At 40.2% G+C, this 23,274-nt stretch overlaps 1 protein-coding gene and 1 long non-coding RNA gene across 12 annotated transcripts in view; one reads left to right on the forward strand and one right to left on the reverse strand.

The window, feature by feature from the left end:
* The first annotated feature begins 6,088 nt into the window (after nucleotides 1–6,088).
* Nucleotides 6,089–10,133, forward strand: LOC140704517 (uncharacterized). Its single transcript, XR_013541933.1, has 5 exons — nucleotides 6,089–6,224; nucleotides 7,029–7,076; nucleotides 7,437–7,476; nucleotides 9,276–9,371; nucleotides 9,963–10,133. It is a non-coding gene; the product is annotated as an uncharacterized LOC140704517 (long non-coding RNA).
* Nucleotides 10,134–10,651: 518 nt separating this feature from the next.
* Nucleotides 10,652–23,274, reverse strand: part of TENM2 (teneurin transmembrane protein 2) — a 1,058,578-nt gene continuing 1,045,955 nt past the window's right edge. For all 11 annotated transcript variants that reach the window (XM_078385828.1, XM_078385826.1, XM_078385824.1 and 8 more), the window contains 4 exons: nucleotides 22,563–22,859; nucleotides 19,902–21,516; nucleotides 16,501–16,631; nucleotides 10,652–12,611 (listed from right to left, as the gene is read on the reverse strand). In XM_078385828.1, the coding sequence (XP_078241954.1) occupies nucleotides 11,850–12,611; nucleotides 16,501–16,631; nucleotides 19,902–21,516; nucleotides 22,563–22,859 (2,805 nt within the window). In that variant the 3' untranslated portion in view covers nucleotides 10,652–11,849. The remainder of the gene's footprint in view (nucleotides 12,612–16,500; nucleotides 16,632–19,901; nucleotides 21,517–22,562; nucleotides 22,860–23,274) is intronic.

Raw genomic sequence — 23,274 nt, forward strand, 5'->3', positions numbered from 1 at the left:
TTACACATTCTAGCTAATAATTTTGAATTTTTATTATTAAATTTAAAAAATGCCTCTTTAAATGCATCAAACCTCCCTGGACTTTCTCTATTTCTAAGTTATCTAGTTCCTTTCTCTTAGCCTGAATTTCTTTTATCTCTTTCTTTTTTAAAAAAAAAAAATCAGTTTGCTAAATTATTCAGATCTTCTTCCAATTTTTTCACATTTCTCTCCTTAATTTTTTTAAAATTTACAGGATTCCCTCCTGATTTTTCCTCTTGAAATTGCTTTCATTGTGTCCCACAACAGGCCTAATTTAGCACCTCCTGCTTCATTTGTTGTCCATAATTCTAACCATTCCTTCTTTATCTTTTCTATTACTTCTGGGTACTGTAAAATATTATTATCCATTCTCCACCTTTTAGAGTCTCTATAATCTTTTTTTATTTCAATCTCTATTGACATCAAAGCATGATCTGTTATTTTAATGGAATTAATTTCAGTATTAACTATCTTAGAAATTAAATCTTAAAATGTGAATATATAATCTATTCTGGAGTAATTTATGTACAGCTGAAAAATAAGTATATCTTCTTTCATAACTTCAATTTTCTCCAAATATCCTGCAATTGGTTATTTCTTACCTTCTTACTTAATATTGTATTTATTTGATAAATATCATTCTGACCATAGAAAGTTTTATCTTTTATCTTACCCATAACCAGATTAAAATCTCCTGCCATAATAACATAACCTTTCTTTGCTTTTTCAATTTCTTTAAAAACTGCATCATAAAATTCTCCCTGTTTATTATTAGATGTATAAACATTAACCAAAGTATATTCTTCCAACCCCATTTTACCTTGTATTATTATATATCTACCATTACAATCTTTTACTACTTTTCCCACTTTGAATTCACAGTTTTAAAAAATTATAATTGCTGCACCTCTAGATTTAGAAGTTCCAAAATTTTTCATATATATCTATATTGTTCATCTTTAATTCATTGACTCCATTTTCTAATTGATGTGTCTCTTGCACAAAGACAATCTCCACCTTGTTTTTCTTCAGTAGTGCTTCTATTCTTCTTCTTTTCACTGTTGATCCCAGACCTTTCACGTTTAAAGTTGCAAGTCTTATTCTTTTACCCATGTAAATTCAAAATTTCTCCTTCCAATAGGTCCCGTGTGCAACCTCTCCTCCCACCAAACTAACAAAAATAAACTAAAACTTAAAATTAACATAACAACACCCAATAGTTGACCACTACCAATCTTGTGAACATATAGTTTTCCCCACTCCACCATAGACCCATACCATAATCACTGGTGTGGGCAAAAGGTGGGGGGAACACACCACTGACATTCAGCGGAACTACAACTAGAACCTCACCTCTGATCTTTTATTTGGCTTTTGCATTTCTACTTAATATTTAATAAAATAAAAAACCCTTCTTCCCCCCTTTCCCTTTAATTATAAATCATTTACAAAAAAGTAAGATTTAAGACTCAGTTTTTAGTAATTTTAGTTTTGTTTTTGCTTTTACTATCTAAAATTAGTATATTTAATGTAATTATACCAGTGAAATATATATATATAAACAAAGAAAAAGAAAAAAGAACAAAAAGAAAGTAGGTCAGTATAGATGAATAAGGAAAAGAGAAAAAATAACACAAAAATGGAAAGAAATTTTAAAAGGGGGAAAACCTTTGATCCATATTCTTCCAGAAATCTGGTCGTTTCTGGTTCAACCTTCTATTTCTTTACTTGTAGTTGGGATTAATTCCTGACTTTCTTCTTCTTCTTCCCAGAGTTTCCAAGCCTTCAGCAGTACTTTACCTTCATCACAAGAGTAGATTTTGAACAGAACCTTGTCTTTCCAAATATTCAAAAAAATAGGATGACATCATTGATATCTGAAGTTGTTTTTCACCAACACTGCTGTGACAGGCTTCATAGATTTTCTCCAATTCAAAGATTCATTGCATAAATCCTGGAAAATCTGTATCTTATTGTCCCGATAGACCAGCTGGTCTTGTTTTTGTTTAATTACTCTCATAAATTGTTCTTTCTTTGTATAGTTAAAAAACATCACTACCACTGGTCTAATTCTGGGGCTTTTTTAGGTTACCCAGGAAATGTGCTCTTTCTATGTCGTGTTCAACCAGATGCTGTGTGCCCATTATGGAGTTAACCCAAGCTATAATCTCTTTTTTGAGGTCTTGTCCGTGTTGCAGTTGGAAATTCATTATTTCAGTATTAGACTTTCTGAGGTTATCCTCCATGTAGATCAGACTTTTATTGGTTTCATTGATTTTTTTTTTTTAGTCCAAGCTGGACTTTTTAAAATCTGATTCAACCCTGATTCCAAGCTCTTTAATTTTGCATTTGACATCTTTCAGCTCCTGTGAAACCCCTGAAATTTGATCTTGGAGTTTATTAATGCTCATTTCAATGGACTTACCTCGTCTCTCTGTTTGATCAAATCCTTCAGACATTTTACAGGACATATATTTTATAGCCTTCGTGAGCTTTTCCATTGCTCCCTGTTTGTCTTTTTCAATTGATGCCCTCGTCAGTCTTTCCAAACTGCGATCGGAAGAGACAGTTTTTTTTCTCTTATCCAAGTGGGTTTTTTTAGCAGATTTATCCCTCCTCCCTGACATAGAGAAATCTAATTAAGAGTAATTATTGTTGTTGCAAGCTTTTCATTAGGAGCAGGGCAGTATGAAAAATCCAGCAGCTTATCGGACCCAAAAGTGAAAGTAGTGTTCAGTTTTAAAACAACACAGTCCTTAGAGATTTTAAATAGACATATTCCTTATCTTTCCCTTCAAAGAATTATGCAAAAAAACCCCACAGTCTTCTAGAAGAAGAAATGCATTATAAAAGCTTTTTACCTTACCAGCAATACGGAGGTTCAGCTTTTAGCTGGTCATTCCCCTGAGCGGAAGTGAATAGTAAGTTATTCTCGTAATTTTACATGTGTTTATAGCCATTTTCCCAGGACTTATACTTCTACAAGGAGTACCACAAATTTTTAGCAGAATGCTGTACAAAAAGACGGGTTATACCTGTAACCATGGTTCTTCAAGTGGTCATTCTGTGAATTCACACAAAAGGGTTAAATCAGCGCCAGTGATGATCCTCTCGGAACATTCTAGAGCTTAAATAGAAAAAGAAACAGAGTTTTAGGTTGCCTGCACTGCGCATGCTCTGCCCACCCAAGCCTCAGTTCCATTTATCCGCCACCAGAAACAGCCATATGAGCTGAATACAATCATTTATCTAAGACACTCAGTGACGGATAGTGGGGAGGCCGGGTGGGATTGTGTGAGTTCACAGAATGACCACTTGAAGAACCATGGTTACAGGTAAGTAACCCATCTTTCTTCATCGTGGTCTTCTGTGAATGCAGACAAAAGGGTGACTAGCAAGCTGACTCACCGGAAGGGGGGAGCCATCACTGAAGGACGGATGTCAACACCGCTCTCCCGAAGGTCTAGTCTGTAATGGGCGATGAAGGTAGAGACGTTAGACCACATGGCCATCCTGCAGATATCAGGCACATCAACGCTACGTAAGAGAGCTGTAGATGAGGCCACTGCCCTGGTAGAATGAGCTCTAAGTCCTTCAGGAGGATATCTGTGTAGGAGTTTGTAAGTCAGTGAGATCGTGGAAACAAGCCACCTGGATAGCGTTGACGGTGACGCTGGTAAACCCTTCTTGCATCCAAAGTAGCAAAGGAAAAGTCTATTGGACAAGCGGAATTCCTTCGTCCTTGAAACATAAAAAGCAAGTGCCCTCCTGACGTTCAAAGAGTGGAGCATGTGCTCATTGTCATTAACTGGATTTGCAAACAAAGTAGGTAACACAAGAGGTTGGTTCAGGTGAAAATCAGTAACCACCTTGGGGAGAAAGGAAACATCAGTATGTAGAACAACCTTCTCCTTAAAGAACTGTAGAAAAGGTTGCTCCACTCGTAGTGCAGCTAATTCACTAGCCCTATGGGCCGAAGTGATAGCTACCAAGAAAAGGGATTTAAGGGACAAAAATTTTAAGTCACACTTTGCCATAGGCTCAAACAGAGGACGCATGAGAGCGTGCAGGACTAACTGTAGGGCCACTGTGGTACTGGTGGTTTAACTGGTGGTCTCAGATTCATCAGACCCTTTAGAAAAGCTTTAACAGTTGGGTGCGAAAATAGGCGTGAAGCTGCCGAACCTGGAGGCTGAAAAGAAACAATTGCAGCCACGTAAACTTTCAAAGTAGAAATCGAAAGGTTAAAGTCAAAGAGGTAACAAAGAAACTGCAAAGAAACTGACGCCGAGAGAGGCCCGGAAGGAAAAAACAAGAAACCGGGCCTTCTCGGCGGTGGCTCCTCGGCTGTGGAATGCCCTCCCAACAGAAATTCGTCTGGCACCCTCGCTGGGTGTTTTTAAAAGCCAGTTAAAACCTTGGTTATTCAAGAAGGCCTTCCCTCCAGTCAATTAAGTCTTTCTCTTTTTTTTCTTTGCTATTCCATCTTGGTAATCCTCTCTTTAAATTAATTGTTTTAAATTGAAATTGTAGTTGTAATTTTATGATTTTATATATTTTTATACTGTTTTGTTTTATTTTGTAAGCCGCCCCGAGTAGACATGGTCTAGAGGGGCGGGGTAAAAATAAAATGAATGAATGAATGAATGAATGAATGAATGAATGAATGAATGAATGAATGAATGAATAAATAAATAAATAAATAAATAAATAAATAAATAAATAAATAAATAAATAAGGTCACTGGGGACACAACAAGCCCTTTGGAAGTCGTAAATTTCAGAAAACTTTGACACTTGTAACTGTATAGTTTGGTCGTAGATGGCTTCTTTGCCATTCTTAATACCTCCTTGATCTGCAGGATATCCTCCACGCAGTCAGGTGTAGAGTGTCTAGGTCCGGGTGAAGTATCTTGCCTGCATCTTGTGTCAGCAGTCCAGGAAAGAGAGGAAGTTGAACAAAGTCATTGGTCATCCCCATCAACGTGGGAAACCATGGCTGAAAAGGTGCTATGAGAATGGCGGAAACAGGTATACCAGACCTACAGTCCAATGTATCATGAATGCAACCCCTGATGACCCTGCGCCTCGCCTGGCTCTGGAGGCATAAAGAGGACACTTCCTGTTGTGCTGAGTCGCAAGCATGTCCATGGTCGGTTGACCCAGCAACGACAAAGGTCATTGAAGATGCTGTCGAGCTACCACTCGTGTGTTTGCCATGTGAGACGGCTCAATGCGTCTGCTATCGTGTTGTCTTCCGTCAAAACATGCATAGCCACAGGAAAAACATGATGTCGACAGCACCATTCCCACAACATCACAGTGAGAAGTAACAGGGACTTCGAGCATGTGCCTCCCTATTTGTTGATATAGTACATGGCCGTGGTGTTGTCCGTGACTACTTGAACACCATGACCTTGTACCAGAGGGAGAAAAGCCTTGAATGCTTTGAAGATGGTGAGAACCTCCAAGTTATTGATGTGCAGGTCTTGCTCCTTGTACTGACCATAACGCATGTATCCTGTGTGGGCCGCAGTGCGCACCCCATCCTACTGGGCTCGCATCTGTGGTCACCTGTGTGGTTAGATGAAGAGGCTGGAACGGTCTTCCTATTTTCAGGTGCGGCAGATAAGTCCACCACTGAAGCTATTGAGCCAATTCGTGGGTTACTGGAAGTCGTACATTTTGATGATCTGTCTCTGGATTGAATTGTGACAGGAACCAAACCTGAAGGGATCTGAGTTTCAAGTGAGCGTGAGCCAACCCTGGAGTCGTCGACGGCATGAGCCCCAGAAGACGCTGAGCATGTTTTGCTGTTACACGTGCCCCTGGGCAAAATTTTCTTATAGTCTTGCGTATTTTCAGTATTCGTTCTTTTGGGAGAAAAATGAGCCCTTTTTTGTAATTTATTGTGGCCCCGATGTAGTTTACAACCTGCGATGGGGCCAGATGAGACTTTTTGAGGTTGACCGTGAGACCCAGATTGCGGAGAACATGAAGTATAAATTTTGTGTATTTCAGAGCACGACATCAGGATCTGGAGACCACCAACTAGTCGTCTATATATGGATACAGCTGGACACCATTTAGACGCAGGTTAGCTGCCACCGGCGCCATGCACTTTGTGAACGTCCTCGGCGCCATGGCAAGGCCGAATGGAAGGGCTAAAAACTGGTAAATGGAGTCCTGGAACAGAAATCTGAGGTACTTGCGATGGCGGGGATGAATTGCTATGTGAAAATAAGCGTCTTTTAAATCTACAGTGGTTTCTCGACTTACGAACTTAATCTGTATTGGAAGGTGGTTCTTAGGTCGAAAAGTTCTTAGGTCGAATCTGCATTCCCCATAAGAATGCATTGAAAACCATTTAATCTGTATCTGCTCTTTTCCGTCCATAGAAACTAATGGGAAGCTGCTATTCCGCCTTCTGCCACTAGAGGGGGATATTTTTTTCCTTTTTTTCCCTTAGGTTCAGGAAACGAGGAGGAAGGCAGGGAAGTTTGCAAAGAAATCTTTTTTTCAACGAAGCCAATTTTCAATCATGTTTTAAAGCATGTTGTGCTGATTTTTTTCAGTACAAAGACACACAGGCAGGCTTTTTAGGTGCTGAGCAAGCCTCCCCAAGCCTCTTCAGAGCCAGCCGATCAGCTGATAGGCGGGGAGAGGAGAGGGCAGGAGCGGGGGGGGGAGCACAAAATGGCTGCCAGGCTCCCTTCTGGTGTGGGCTTTTAGCTGTTTCCTGCTCTTTTTCCTGCTGTTTGGGGGCTACCAAGGCCTGGTAAGTGACTTTCTTTTATTTATTTTTAAGTTTCTGACCCTTTTTCCCCTCCAGAAGCCTCTAAGGGGAGGGGGCACTTTTTCCCCTGTTTGTAACTCAAGGGAAGTTCGTATGTCGAGTCCTTATTTCCCCTATGGGGCGGGTTTGTAAGTTGAATTGTTCGCAAGTAGGGTTGTTCATAAGTCGAGACCCCACTGTATCACCACGAATCAATTGTTTTTCCTTAACAGGTTGATTATTGACTCTAAGGTGACCATCCGGAATCGTTGGGGGCAAAGGTAAGTATTTAGAATTCTTAAGTCCAGAATGGGTCTTATGCCGCCGTCTTTTTGGGGAACGGCAAAATATCCTGAGTAAAAGCCGTTTGCGATGTCTCTTAGAGGTACTCTTTGAGTGGCATTTTTGTGTAGAAGAGAAAGAACTTCTTCTAGGGCAGGATCGAATGCTGTAGAAAGAACCTGCCCTAGATGAGGATATTCTGTAAACTTCAGCAGATATCCGGATTGAACAATGTTTAACACCCATGAGTCTCTTGTAATAGTGGACCAATTTTTCAGGTAAAGTGAAAGTCTTGTTGTGGGATTTGATATGACTGTAACCGTGATTGAGTCAAAGATATTGTTTTGATTTCTTGGCAGGCTGTTTGTATCCAGGACGTCGCTGAGAATGCTGTGAACGGTAAGTATTGGAAGAAGAAGCAGTATTGGAAGATCTAGGCTGAGACTGTGCTTTAAATTGTTTATACTGAGGAACCTGATAATATTGATTATAAGGTTTCTTCCATTGATACCTATTATATTTAGGCTGAGACTGTATGTAATAAGATTTAGCCGGCTTCTTAGCTTTGTGAAGATCTTCAAGGTGAGAATCTGTCTTCTCATTAGAGACCAGAAGCATTGAACAGCAAATTTTCAACCTTTGTTTTCACATCCTCAAGAATGTTAGCAGCCCTGAGCCACGCATGTCATTGAAGAGTTACCGCAGACATCAGGACTCTGGATGCCGCCTCCACAAAGTGCCTTGTAGCTATTCCCAGATGCTTCAACGCAGTCTGAGCTTCCTCAAAGGTGTTCAAAAAACCTTGTTTCACATCATCCGCCAACATCTGTAAACCTGGCAAGATCTTAAGCCATAATTGCTTCTGGTATGCTCCTAAAGCAGTTTGATAGTTGGCTACTCTGAGAATGAAAGAGATGAGGGAATAAATCTTCCTGCCTAGCATCTCCAGTTTCTTTCCCTCCTTATTTGTGGGGGTAACATGGGAACGCCCCGTAGGCCTAGTACAAATTGTTTCTACTATCAAGGAGTTGGGTATGGGATGTTTGAGGAGGAACTTAGTATCATTTCCAGTAACACGGTAAACGTTTTCAGTGCGTCTGGAGAGTGGAGGTGTTGTAGAGGGCTGGTCCTAAAATTCTTTAATGATGGTAATCAAAGCAGACAAATAAGATAGCATTGGAGGAGGAGAGCGCTCAGTATTAATATCTCCAAATATTACGTCCTCTTCCGGTGGGGTTGGTGCATCCACCTGCAACTTAAGAGTCTTAGCCAATCTAGCAAGCATTTGCGAATACGAGGAGAAATCCTCAGACGGTGAAAAGGCATGCGGATCACCCGTATCTGATCCAACAACTTCGCCCTCAGGCAAGTCTTCTGTAATAGGCTGTTGAGGCAAGCCTTCATCAGAATCAGAAACTTCAGAAAAGGGGGCATCTTCATTGGAAGAAGGAGAGCACATACGTTTCCAGTGTCTAACATGAGAAACCATTCCCCCTGGCACGGGTTGCTAAGAAGGCAACACTGCCTTTGATGTCGAGAAAGTGGAAATAGGAGCTTCCATGGGCTTTTCTACAATCTGGGCAGGCTTCGCAGATCCCTCGACCTCGAAATGCTGTCGACGTTGACACTTTCCGGTGGTGACGAAGACGAGGAGGAGAAGGCGTAGACGTGCTTGGCCCTTTTTCGATGTCGATGTTTCTCCTGAGACGTCGAGGAAGAGGTAGAAGTATATCTCTTCCGGTGACGCCGCCAATGTCTCTTACAGCTGGAAGTCGATGTCGAAGAGTCCTCCGAACTTGACTTATGTCGACGCCTAGGATGACAATGGGGCGATCAACGTTGGTGCTTGGAAACATGTTTGGTCTTATGCGTGTGTTTCCTAGGAGGAGACGTCGGTCTCGACGGCACCGAAGAGATTGAATGAGCCAAAGACGCCCGCCCGGTGGAAACAAGGCTGTTCAGCATTGACACCAAGCCTGTGATGGCATTAGCAAGCTGACTAGGTGTTGGAGATTGAAACCCTGAAGTATGGGGTGGCTCAGCCTGTCTAGGAGGTAGAGAGGCGGACACCTCTGACAGAGACTACTTATCCCTCGGTGAATCTTCCATTAGCGGGGAAGGGATGGTTGCAGAAATAGCCGGTACTTCTTCAATTGCCACCAAATCCTTAGCCGACTTCTTTTTTGTTTGTTTTGCAGCCTTGGGCGCCGCAGATTTAAAAGAAGCAGATTTTTTAGAGGGAGCCGGCTTCTTCACAGGCTTGTCTGAGGATTTTACTGGAGCCTTGGAAACAGGTGGTTGGACAAGGCTACTTGAAGTAGAAAGGTTGGCGGTGGATGCAGGGAATGCCATAGCGGACGGTTTAGAGGCGGCCAAAGCAGCGTCCCAAATATGGTATTTTAGTCGCTGCTGGCGCGCACGTAAAGCAGGCTTAGTAAATGCTTTGCAGTGCTTACAGTCCTGGGTCGAATGTGCCTCACCAAGGCAAAAAACGCACCTATCGTGTCCGTCCTGAAAAGGGAGCTTCCTATCATAAATTACACACCGGCTGAATGGACCTAAGGGGGACATGAGCCGTATGCCGTAGCAATCGCGTCAGGCAAACCGTTGGTTTAGGCGGGAAAGAACCGAGGCAACCAAGTCTGAGGGGGAAAACGATTGAAAAGTACAAGAGCCAGAACCGAGTCAGGGTAGGAGACAAGCAGAATAGTCGGTAACATGCAAGAGTTAGAAAAAAACGTTGAAATCCAAGAAAAATAGCGAAAATAGCAGAGCTCTGGCCGAAAGGAACCACTTCACACGGTGGAGAAATGGAACTGAGGCTTGGGTGGGCAGAGCATGCGCAGTGCAGGCAACCTAAAACTCTGTTTCTTTTTCTATTTAAGCTCTAGAATGTTCTGAGAGGATCATCGCTGGCGCAGATTTAACCCTTTTGTGTGCATTCACAGAAGACCACGACGAAGAACAATAATTTCAACAATTCTTTGGGAAACAATTCTTCACAGGAGCTTAAAACGTAGACATATTGTCTATAATAAACTAATGTTTCCTCAACATAGCTGTATTGACAACCATTGTTCTGGTTTTCTTGTATTTAGCAGCCAATTGTGTATTTTAACATTCCAGCTGTTTTATAGAAAGCCCCTTGAAAAGCTGTTGAATTAAAACTCAAGCCTTCTTCACTGAATGTTCACAATGAAAAGGAAAAAAAAGGGAAATCCCAGTAAAAGGAAATCATTGCTTGGTTTGCATGTGGCGTGCTGACAGACTGAATCACATATTATTCTGTAATGGCAAAGCGAGCCATCAAGTACTCACTGGGAAACTGCATGCATTCCTAGCATCCCTAACAATTCCAGAATTGGCAACAGTGGAATAGGTTTGCATCTACAGTAGTATATTGGTAAGGGTGACACTTTGGGCATATGCTGTGTTGAACAGAATGCCAGAGTTCTTAATGTATCTTGTGACTTCATTTCTTTTTACATAGTTCTTAATACATTACATTTCAAAAACCACCAACCTGCATTGTATTCATTTTAATCAGGACATTTTAAAAACAGAAGACATTAAATTCACCAGGGTTTTAGAGACTTTATTTATGTATAAACAATTTAAACACTTTGCCATAAATTATCTTTGCCTGTCTCTATTCTTTGCTTAGCAGCAAATTAAAATTAATATAAAAACTCAATGAACAATTCATACATGTATTTTACAAAAAAGTTCGTACCAAAGTTCTTATTAGACTCATTTTTATAATTTTTTTTAAATATTTTTTCCCTCTCGGTGACCATCATGTGATTGTCTCAGTTTCTCGACCAAACAAACACACTAATAATTTTTTTTCTTTTTTTAAAATCAGAAACAGTGATTGTGCCTTCTGGCTGATGTATGTACAGGGTGATCTGAATTGGTGCCCATTTGCAATAGTGTTAACACAATGCCCACAGCTCTACTAGAACTGATACCAACAAACTACTGAATCTAAACAGACTACACCCTGTAACTGTGTTATACTGTCCACAATGGAATCTTCAAAGACAAACAGAGTATGAAATTTATCAGTAGTGATTTATAGCCACCATTTTGAATTGAACTTTACACTCTGCCCTCTTTGAATAAATTAACCTTAGGCCAGACAAAAGCAGGGTCGGAGTGCAAGTGCAGGTTTCTATTCCTTAATATAATTCTGTTCCTATTTCCAGTGCTCTGTTGCGCCTGTTCTCCTCTTTTCTTCCAGTTGCTACACACAAATCACCCCAGAAGTCATGTATTAAATGCACCTGTATTTTGCTTTTAAATGAAAAACTTCTAGAATGTTTATCAAACAAGCAGCCTGAAGAATCTTTTTTTTTTCTTTTCTCCATCAGCTGGTCTAATGGAGGTGTGAGTGGCCCTCTTGGATTTCTTGAAAGTTTGCTCACATGTCAATGGAGTGAGGTAATATAAGATGAGGCCTTCTTTTTCCATATGTTTGTTTCAAATTCTTTTTTTTCTTTAGACCCAGAACAAGTGGGTCATACTTATGGGGTACTTTTGAATTTGCACGGTTTAAAGTTCTCAGTCTGGCTTTCGTCCACTTCAGGATGTGGTTTTTAATCACTTGGACAGCAGCATTTAACTCAAAAAATGTGAGCTTTCTTGCCACTTAGAATCCCAAAGTAGCCCAGCCGAGTGCCCACCCCCATCGGTCTTCATCTCCTTAGGAGAGGAGATAACAGTTGTTAACTACTGATTCATCCAGAACGGATGACAGCAGTTTTAATTTGTTACCTCTTTCCCATTTCATTCTGTCTTAAGAACTGGATGTTGCTGCTACTGTCTGCCAGCTCTGGGTACTGCTCCACTGGGAGCACATAGTATCCTTCATAACCTTGAACCCGCCCTGTGCTCAACAGCTGCTGCTTCTCTCCTTCAGTCCACAGGCGGCTCCCCTCTTTGCCATCCCGTGCCTTCTGTTGCTCTTTGGCCCAGGCTGCCCCCAGAGCTCGCTGCCGAGCCTGGTCGAGCACTCGCGCCTTTTCTTCATCCAATGTATCAGGGGTCAGGCCATAGCGTATGTTAAGCAGCAAGGTGGAGTACTGGAATTCAATGTTTGTAAACCTTCGAGTCCTTCCGTTGATCAGGAGGGTGGGCTGAGACACGGTCACATTTACTCCACTGTCCAGCACCTTACGCCCACTGGTCATTGCCAGGGTGACCAGGTCACCGTCGGAGGAGCCGATCTTGACAAAATAATGGGTGTCCTTCCCCTCAATGCTGTAGTGCATCTTTTCCAGGTAGTAAGCATTGTTAAGCACTGAGGCAATCTTTCGGCTGTCTTCAGTCGTGATGCTTGAAACACCTGTGGTGACTCTGCCTTCTTTCACAGCAAACATGATCCCTTTGCCAATGATCGGAGTGGCGGTTGCAAACCAGTGACCTGCTTTCTCTCTAATGTAGGCATGCAATCTTTTAGATATGACTTGCCCCTCAAGGGCCATGAAGGCTTGATTGTGTCTCTCTGTTGTTTGCTGCACTCCAGTAATTAGCTACAAAAAAGGAAAGAAAGATATTTGAACTTTTTGTAAGCAAAGATTTCAAAGAATTTCTTTAGAACCCATTAAGTGTCCCTTTCACCTCGCTGATTTTTGCAGTCAGTTGTCAATGGCCAGAATCCTATAGGTTATTTACACTGACATAAGTGCAGTGACATGAATCACAGTGGCAAATTATCACTAGTCAATGAGCCATCACTTGCACTCTTCGCTGAAGGCAAGTCATGTGATACAAATCCACTGCTGTGATTTACACCATTGCACTTATTCTGGCATAAATAACTAGTAGGTTATTCATAAAATGTAAAGCGTTTACACTCAAATTCAGGCCTTTTGGCCAGTGCCTGTGCAATATTGCTGCCATGTACTCAGTAGGAGGTTGCTTCTAAGAAATGGTTGGAAACATCACAACACAAAAGGATCAGGGCACTCAGGGCCAGCCAGTTAGAGCACAGGACATATAGTACGAGCTGTGTTAGCTGCCTGGTCAGGCTCAATTTGCAGCAGTGGCTGGCCTTTAAAGTCATCAACAATTGGAGACCACTTTATTTCAAAGGTTGACAGTGCCCACATGATCTTGCCCAGGCCTTAAGATTGACCTTTGGGCTCTACTTGTAGCCCTGCAGTCAACATCCATGAAGTTGGTAGTTGAGACAGCCTGCAGCAGTGTATCCACCCCACAACATAGCTTTAGCACTCAGACCTTTAAGAAGCCTTCAAAATGCATTTGTTTCAATATGTTTTCTATTTAAGGAGTTGTGAGCTGGGTTTTAAACTGCCTTCAGTTGCAGCTAGCTTTTTAGTATCTGTAATGGCATTATTTTGTTTCAAAACAGGATTGCTTTGGTTTATTTTAATAACAGTTTTTATGGCTTTAATTATCTTTTGTCAGATGTCTTGGAAAAGCTTTGTCTTGAAAGGTAGCATATTACTACTTCGAAGGAAGGAACACTTGGGATACTGTACACTGCCACATCATTTCTGTACTTTCTCTAAATCTCAAAACATATCTTTAGAGAAATTATAGAAAACATCAGCATAATCAGGCAACTGATTGGCCTTTTCAGTGAGAAAAGAGGAGGTGTGACAGAGGTTGATCTTTTTTCATAAGGAAAGTGGTTTGATAAAAACATTTCTCCCTCCATAACCCTAGCATTTAGGATCGGCCAATGAAGCTGACGGGAAAGTTGTGAAGATCAGAAAAAGTAAATAATTTATATAGCATATGCCTACCCAATGGAGTCTGCTTCCACAAGATTTGGGGATGACCAGTAAATCCATAAGTGCTTGTCGAAGCAGCTCCCTACTTTTTTAGCATTTGCAGGCAGTAGCCAAAAGTGGTGTGAATCTCACTGACAAATTGCCATAAGTTAAGAGTTTAGCATTGGCACTTCCTGTTGCATGCCAAGTTTAGGTAAATGTCTATGCTTACTTTCTTGAAAAGAAGTGATGGGTTGGATTAGAAATTTACCATTATCTGAGACTAGAATGACATGTAGAAAAAAAACTAAATTGGTGATGGATCGGGAAATCTGCAGATTCTCAAGAGCATTAAGTTCAGTGTTTCACCTGTACCAAGTACTACCTTTACCTATTCTGAACTGATCATAATTTATAGGGTCACAGCGTGGATTATATATGAGTAGCTGAAACTCTAACCTCCTACATTATAGTTTGTGAGACAAACTTACTTTGGAAACTGACAGTAAGTCTCTATGGATACTAACTCCTAGATCGTGAACTGCCTGATAGCTCAGAGGTTAAGGTATCTGGCTATGGACCCAGAGTTTGGGAGTTCAAGTCCCTACCGTGCCTCCTTGACAGGGGCTGGACTTGATAACCCATTGGGTCCCTTCCAGCTCTGCAGTTCTAAGATGATGAGAAGTTTAACTCTATTCCAAACGAGCACAAATATCTGTTATTGGAATATATACATCAGAAGTCCTGCTAATCTTTTGCATATACTGTACGTACATGAGCTCTCCAGGTTGTAAGCTTTCTTTATCCACTTTCCCCAAACTACGTACTGTGAACTATAGTTGCTGACATCACCACACAGAAGATGAGAACAAGAAAGAGCCCATCTCCAACAGGAGCAAAGCAGCCCCCAGCTCCAGTCTTGAACACTGCTGCAGCTGTTGTTCCCATCTGAGTCATGTGGTAAAGAACAGTAACTGAAGTGCAGTATCTTCATTGTTTCAAACATAATTCAATGTGTTTCTAGTAGCTGGAAATCTTACACATCTGTGGCCATTTTTTTAAAAAAAAGGGTTTTGTGTATGAAGTTGGCTTGTGAATGAAAGAGATTCACACATTTTGTCTTGACATCATGTCAGCAAACAGTGATTATTACAACAATAGAAGGAAATTAGTCCCAAATTTTTGTAACGCTTTATTCAAAACAGAACTTTAGTTCTTTAATCCAAAACAAAAGATGTATTTCATGTTGTATGCCAATGTTCTAAGGTAATAGCTCAACTAACATATTGGAACAGAAACTGCGGTTGAATTTTTACAAGTAATTTCTCAGCTAATTAATGGCACTGTCCCCCAGAAATCAAAAAGAACCCCTCCCAAGGTACATGGAAGATAATTTTTAAACTATTTTCAGTCAAACATACAAGCTTTCTTAATATCAGAATAACTGCATGTGGTGTTCACCCTTGTTATGTTAAATACGTCATGCATTATTCATGTTTTATGCTGATGTGGTTGAGAGGTGGGGCCACTAGAGGTGTTAAAAGGTGGAGCCTGAGAGGAGAAGGGGAAGAGAGTTGAGGCAGAGTTAGAGAGAGAGAGAGAGAGAGAGAGAGAGAGAGAGAGAGAGAGAGAGAGAGAGAGAGAGAGTTTGGGAATCTGAGGAGTGATTAGTCTGAGGAGTGAATAGTAACCTGTGAGATTTAAATAGAAGATTGATGCTTGTTGAATCTGAAGTAAATAGTTATGAATTATTATAGAAACACCTGTAATCAATAAATCTGTTTTATTCAAAAGACAGTGATGAATGGACCTTTGTCTTTCATAAGTAAAGTACATTGATAAAGAAATCAACTGGTGGCAGCGTGTGAAAAGGTGGTTTTGTTGTTGTTGTTGTTGTTGTTGTTTTTCTGAGTTCTCTGTTTTGGGGAAACAAACAGGGGCCACAAAGGGGCAAAACGTCACAATGCATTACAGTTGTTAATGTTTATATACAGTGCAAGGTGTAGTGTGGGAGAGGAGTCCCTATCTGTTAGACCTAGTACAGTCCACTTATTTGAGCCCTGAAGAGCTGCTTCCCTCCAAAATCCTCCCTTATCCTCCTTATCAGGAAGGCAAGTGTGTGTGTGTTTGTGTGGTGGGGGGGATTGCCTATATTACCTCTGATGAGTTATTGGAGGTAATGTGTGCCTTCTCTTCCTGCTCATTCCCCCTGTTGGAAGAAGGGGAGCAGCATCACTTGTCTCATTCAGAATCCCCAGGAAATCCTGGGGAGTCTTGGAGCAGCTGACCAACCCCAATGCCACCCATTGTCTCTCTCTGTATAGAGAAAAGAGAGGGTGAGGTGACAACACAAATGCCTCTTAGCCAAAACAGCCTTGGGGACCACAGACTATGGACATACTCCTGATGGGAAGAGAGTGGTCAAGCCCCAATGTCTGATTTCTTTAACACTGTTAATAAAAATAAGATTTCAAGGACAAACAATGGAAGATTTTAATACTGCTATCTCAACAGTGACCGGCATCTACAATGAATAAAAGTGCACAAGGTGAGACCTAGCAGATTCAGTTCACATAACAGGTGATTGTGTGCCTTTACCTTGTTAGATAGGCTTGCTCTTGCTAAATTTCCTCTTGCAAAAGAAAGACAAATTCAATGCAGGGATATGAATGTTTCTGCTCACCTGTCCATTTTCACATGCCTGGGACTCTGACAGTTCATAAGGAGGTGGCACAAAGTACATTTTTGCTCTTGGAAAGCCAGGTATGATGTTGCTGAGCTGAAAACCAAACATCACTAACCAGCTCTTCACATCTAAGGATAAAAAGTAAATAAATCTGTGAAACCTGAATGTGAGGGGTAAACATCCACAGAATTTCATATTAACTCCAAATTATAAGGCAGAACAGAGTCTTTAATTGACAGTCTAAATATTATAAATACCCTAGCAGATAATATAAAAGATACAATATGATATCTTTTATATTGTGATATTTGTGTAAAGAAAGAGAAAAGTGATGTGTTGGGTCTCTACTCAGTTAGGGCTATTCAATTTAAAGGAATCTCAAGCCTTCTGTGTATTGTAATTCCTGATGCTCCTACTACCAGGATCAATGTTATAACACTAATGTTACAATTGTGTATTGTGAGGATTATTCCATGAAACTTGCATCAAACAACATAATCTCAGCAAATATTATTTTACTTTTGTCACCCTTAATATGAAATGAAGGGTGGATGGCAATGGGAAGGGGAAATGACACTGTATTTTTTCCATAAAAAAAAACAGGGGTGGAAGAAATTCTTCTTCTCAGCTAAAGGCTGTCAGCTCTCACCATTAGCTGTTCTATAGGTATAGAAGACCATTAAAAAATGAAAGTGAAAGCAAAAAAGAAAACAAAAAGCAAGAAAACAAAAGTAACATTTGATTCTATGGCTGAAATCCAGTAGTGGAACTTATGCCATATGCAGCGGTTGACATCTTCAGCCACAGTGAAATTTTGTGAATTCAAAATTCCAGCTCCCTCCCAAGCCCACCTTGGGATCCCTTTCATTGTGGGGAAGTCATTGGTAAGCTGGAGTACTTGAGAAGAAGTCTTTAATTTTGGGAAAACTAGGCCACCAGGATGATTTTACCAATGGCAGTTATTTTAGGAAATTAAAAACTTCCTTCCTTCATCCTGTGGTCCCCAAAGGCTTCCCATTAATGAAAGTGATCCCAAGGTGAGCTCATGGACTTGGGAAAGGGAGACTGCAAAATTTTAATTCATGAAGAAGCTGACTTTGATGACCTCATCAACCTTAGGCACCATAAGTTATGCAACAGGATTTCAATTGATATATTAATAACTTAGGGTCAAGAAGGCCACGGTTTATGGATACCTTGGGGAACAATTAAAGAAAAGCAGCACTGAGTACTTCAGTCACCAAAGATTTAACAAATTTACTGAAAGACTGATTAACCTTTCTTCTCTGTTTGTGTGAACAATTGCTAATACAACTTCAAAGATATATTAACAGTTCAGTCACAATTTGTAAATATGTCAAGGCTAGAGAAGCCAAGGCAGCTCTTTCATGCAGAATTATTCATTTTTTAAACTAGAGATGGACACGAACCACTGGTTTCGCAGTTCGTGCCAGTTCATTTTTGTCCAAACAGGTGTTCGGTGCTTCCCAGTCCCGCCTCCTCTGGCAGGCGTCCGCTTCAGCTGCAACACCTGGAGCGAGTGGGACAGGGAAGTCAGGGCACTGCCTCTGGGTGGCCGCCTACCAGAGAAGCCAGGGCTGGGAAACGCCAAACAGCTGTTCGGACAAAAAATGAACTGGCACGAATGGCCAAACTAGCACGTTGTGCCTATCTCCATTTTAAACTAAAGCCTTCATGTTCAGAGTTTTAAAAACCTGCTAATTTCAGGTTACAAACTTGTGAGATCTCACTTTTTTTTTTGATGAATCCTTCTCAGAATCCTCAGCCACTGGACAGGCTAGGGGCAGCATTCTGGGAACAGCCCTCTTTTTTAAAAAAAGCAAGTTTCCCAAGCATTTCAGTCCCAGCCATTTCCACATTCAGAATATCTCCCACCTTCCTGCAGCTACTTAGCAGCTTCTGCGGGTGAACTGCAAATCGAGACTTCTAGGAAAGTTCTTTCCTTCCCACCACAAGAAGGGAATCATTTACATTTCAACCCTCTTGATATCATTGACTGTTCCTTGTTAGTCAATGATATCAAGATAACTGCTGCATTGGGGAAAGGGGCCTCATGTTATTAAAGAATAAAATCTTTGAGTGCAATGCACTGCAGATTTGATTCAGAAAGAGTACTGTATCTCTGAAATAAATCTTAATTGCCTTTCTTTTAAGAAATAGCAGTTAGATCAGCAATGAACGATCACTTTAAGAGGCAAATTAATACACGTAGAATGGAAGGTTAGAACTTTCATCCCAACCCAGAGCACACAGGTTGGACTTCAGACACCTCTAACAGAGGCTTTTAGTGTGTAGTCCATCCTGCTTTGAACGTAGACTTTCACAGAGGATTCAATAATAAATAATGTAACCCTAACCCCACTCCCATTTTTTGTTTAAGATGGAAAAGCAGAACAGTTATAAAATAATATGTAACCGGCAATACTAGGAGCCACCTGGAACCACCATCTAAACATGTTTCAATAGTTCTCCATATATAAAGGAGGAATACTTCATTTAAATCTGAAGTTAGCTATGAACAGGAAAGTCCTGTTGGACTTCAGTTAGGCACAATCAACTTTTAGTTTAGGTAACTTCGGATTTAACAACATAGTTTTAAACTATCAGGGTTTTTAGAGCCTTCCTTTTTTTGGGGGGGGGGGTTAGGTATAACATCTTACTAGGTTTGATCCTGTGCCTTTGCCTTTCTAGTATGAGGACATAATTTCTGGGACATTGTGAAGAGAATCTTTCCTGTTAGGAGCCTGGTTTCAGCTCTCAGTTTTGAAATGAGTCAGTTTAGCTGGCTTCTGCTTAAGTTAACACTTCTCTCAGGGGCCCTCTTTCAAGGGAATAACTAAAATCACCTTGCTAAATAGCAGAATGGCTGCAGCATTCCGTCCTGTACATTCAAGGAATCAAGTGTGTTTAACATTAAGTCTTGCAAAACTTAATTAAGACTTCTTAGAAGATACAGCTTCCATTCAATAGTTCTGATTGTTCTAGCAGTCAGCTTAGGAAATTGATTTCACATGGAATGAGCATTAGGTTGTTTTTATTATGCAAATAAACAATTAACTTTCTGTCCTCTAATCATGTGTGCTCAAGTCCCACTTGAATGCACCTTAACCCCACAGAACCAGGTACAGGGTTTCATCACCAATTTTTCCAAAACCTTCGTTGTTGGAGATGCTGTCATTAAGCCACCAAACTCTTCTACTCCATTGCTAAGTGAGCTTCATAACTTCAGCTACACTAAAGATGAGCTTCCCAAAGTTTTCAAGTGTGATGGATCCATAGCCATCGCTTGATACTAACGATTTGGCCAAATGTACAATCCCATTCTTAGCATCTTTCTACAAGGTCCTTAGATTTCTAAACCACAAATTATTTCTCACCTGTCACATAGTTCTTTAAATCCAGTTCATTGCTGAGGGGGTTGTTGCTCTTGAACATGTACAGGTTGAACGGGGCGGGTTCCTTACCAATATTTTTCCACATAGTATAGTCGGGAGAGGTCCAACGTCCAGCCAAAACATCATAATCCCTTTGAGTAAAGTGGACCAGTTTTGTTAAGGGATCATAGAGTCCTCCATGAAATCCAATGACTATTTGGAAGTCTGGGTTAGAGTCATGATATATCTCCCCATATGCTGTGTACTGTAATTGTTTGATCATTAAGCCATTGATACTGAACACCGCCAATGGTGTACCTGTGTTATCTGAGGCAACATAGTATTCTTCTCCGCTGCTGCTTTCCATTGCAAAAAGGTGACCTTGCAAATCATAATAGAGAGAAGTGATTTCTGAATTGGAATGATTGTATACATGAGTTATCCTGGTAGGATTATGAAGATCAGCATAAAAGTACTGAAGATGGTGTCCCAAGTTAGTCTTGTAAGAAGCCCGTCTTCCTAAACCATCATACCGGTACTGAATACTCCACCCACTTGCTTTATTATAAGCTCTTGTTAGGAGGCCTTTGGAATTGTACTCAAATATATCAGAACCTCTTTGACACAGAAAGCCATCATCATCTATTTTATACTGCACATCCCCCAGGCGTGTAATCCTATCTCTCAGATCATAGCGCAGCGGCATCAATCGGACACTGTTTCCAGGGTTCAAGAGATGCAAGTTGCCATTGAGATCATAACTGTAACGCCAGTTTGGCCTGTCATTGACTGCCACACTCTGGAGCTGCCCATCTCCATCGTAGTCATAGGTGTACTTAGTTGTGTTGGCATAAGGGCCAAGCTTCAGTTCTCTCTTAGTTACCCTTCCCATGCTGTCATATTGCACCGTCATCCAATACATGAGTGATCGAAACATTTCATACTGAACTTCTTTAATGCGTCCATGTGTATCAAAGTGTTTGCTCAGTGTCATCACAGCCGTAGTGATGATTTGATTTATATCATAATAAATGACCCCAAATTTGCCGAAGTGCTCCACTTTGCCTGAGATTTCATCGTAACGATAAAGGTCAACTGGAAGAGGTATTTCACTTATTATAGGCTTGATACTAGCAATTCGAAAACTATTGTCATGATAGGTATAATCAAACCTTGCATTGACCATACCTTCCTCAGAAAATCTGTAAATCTGTTTGTCAACCAGAGGTCCGATTTTGCGATAGCGGATGGTACAAGAAAAGCCACCGCTCTGTAGATTAACCATCTTCAGAACTCCAGTGGTTTCATCGTACCCAAAAGTCACTGCTGTACTGTCATATACAATCTCTGACAACTTGGATAATTTCCCATATTTGTAGAAAACCTGCCGACCACTTCCTAAAAAAGATGTTTTCAAAATCCTTCCATCATCACTGTAATCAAAAATTACTGAGGCATTACTCTCAGGAGGATTATAAATATTTCGAATATAGCCAATAGATGTGTGAGTGGACATGGTGTGTCGAGCAATGCTGGGCATAGTGACAGCATGCAGTCGGTCTGAAGAATCATATTCAAAGATGTATTGCCGCTGACTCTGAAGTAGTAGCACCATGGACTATTGAAAAACAAATAAAGAATATAAATTAGATGTGGTGTGGTCAAGCATGCACCAAATAGGCTTTTGAATTACAATCTGAAAAATACATAAATAAGGGGAAATGGAGTACTTGTTCTAAGTAGGTGACAGTTCCATCCAGCGGTGTTAATATATTGCTAACATATATGCTAAGTAATTGCTTAAAAATCCTCATCAATTCTTAAATATTAAATAAAGATGACTATATAACAGACATTTTGTCAAATCATATGCAGTTTTCTCACTTCATTTTAAAAAAGTAATGCTCTGGAAGTAAACACTATTGTGGAAAAATAAGAAAATACATGTACAGGGAAGTTAAATAGTGATAGTTTTAGATTCCTCTGGAAGACCATAATATGTAGATTTTAAAAAACAAACAGAAAACACCCACAAAGCTAAACTAGGCATAATAAATAATTCTGAGAGAAGTTGTGGGCTACTACTTCATCACTTCTAGTATGTGCTATTCTGTTTGTACTCTTACCATTTTCTACCATACAATGATTTTTGGCAGTTTTTTCATGGCTAGATTTTGAAGCTAGATTTTGGTAAAATAGTTCATTCTTAAAACCTGATACGATTTTCAGTAGCTACCAACCAAGTTCTTGCCTGGAACTGTTGCCTCATGCTACTTTAAACTAGAACTAATTGTCTGAGTTTCACATAACTTGGTGAAGACAAAAGGATCCCTTTATAGTTCAAATACTGGAATTCAGCGCATTTAGTGACACACTGATTATGGAAGGTCAAAATATCAATTTACGAAGAAATAATTTCTAATAATGCTATGTACTCTGAAAGACACTTACTAAAGAGTTAACCCCAGTGGACACAATAGTGCTTGCTTGTAAGTAAATATGCACAAGATTAGGCTGCTACAATCTAAAAATGTGTATGCATGGTACATAATAACAGCTTGGTTAGTAAATATGTGCTTTATGTAAGTGCATACGTATGCTTAGCCAAATTACAGGATAGGCTTCTGCGCATACGGTACTGTAGCTCATATGAAAGTTACCTACTTTTTCCAGGTAGGTGTAACTCCATACTTTGCCATCTGCAAACATGCGGGAAATAATCCTGCCTTGTTTGTCAATATCTGTCTTTTCACTCATAGCACCACGCTGAAGTCCAGCCAGCCGCCCATTGGAGAAATAAGATACATTTACAGCAGCAAGACCACTGCTGGGTAGCCAGAGAAAAGGACGTCCCAGCTGATCATAAATAATACGTAATGTAAACTTCCGGTGATCATCATATATTTTCTCTGTACGAATGTTTCGGTCATAATCAATAGACAGCAAGTTTCTTCCATGGACCTAATTGAACAAAAGATAGCTCAGTGAGTAGCATGTCCTACAAATTCGCAATACAAAAAGCCCTGATGGATTAAAAAAAGTGATAAATATTATTAATAAATATCAATAATAATCATAAGAGTAATGTAAGAGTGCTTAGATAATTCACAAGCATTACTACTTTCTTATAATTTAGCTGGAATAATTTTTTTGTCTAAAAATACAGTCATCCTAAAATAATGGTGTCTGTTTACACATTAGCCTTGTGTTCAAACTAGTTCCTTTTTCCGTATTGCGACACATGCTACATTATAACAATCACAATGGAATATCAATGTGCATATAATATGTAATTATTATAGCAATATAATATAATTCCTAATAATAGACAATCCCTCTCCTACAGAGCATATAAGCAATTGATTTTGAGTAACTT

The sequence above is a fragment of the Pogona vitticeps genome, chromosome 2, assembly GCF_051106095.1.
Source record: "Pogona vitticeps strain Pit_001003342236 chromosome 2, PviZW2.1, whole genome shotgun sequence".
Lineage (NCBI taxonomy): Eukaryota > Metazoa > Chordata > Lepidosauria > Squamata > Agamidae > Pogona > Pogona vitticeps.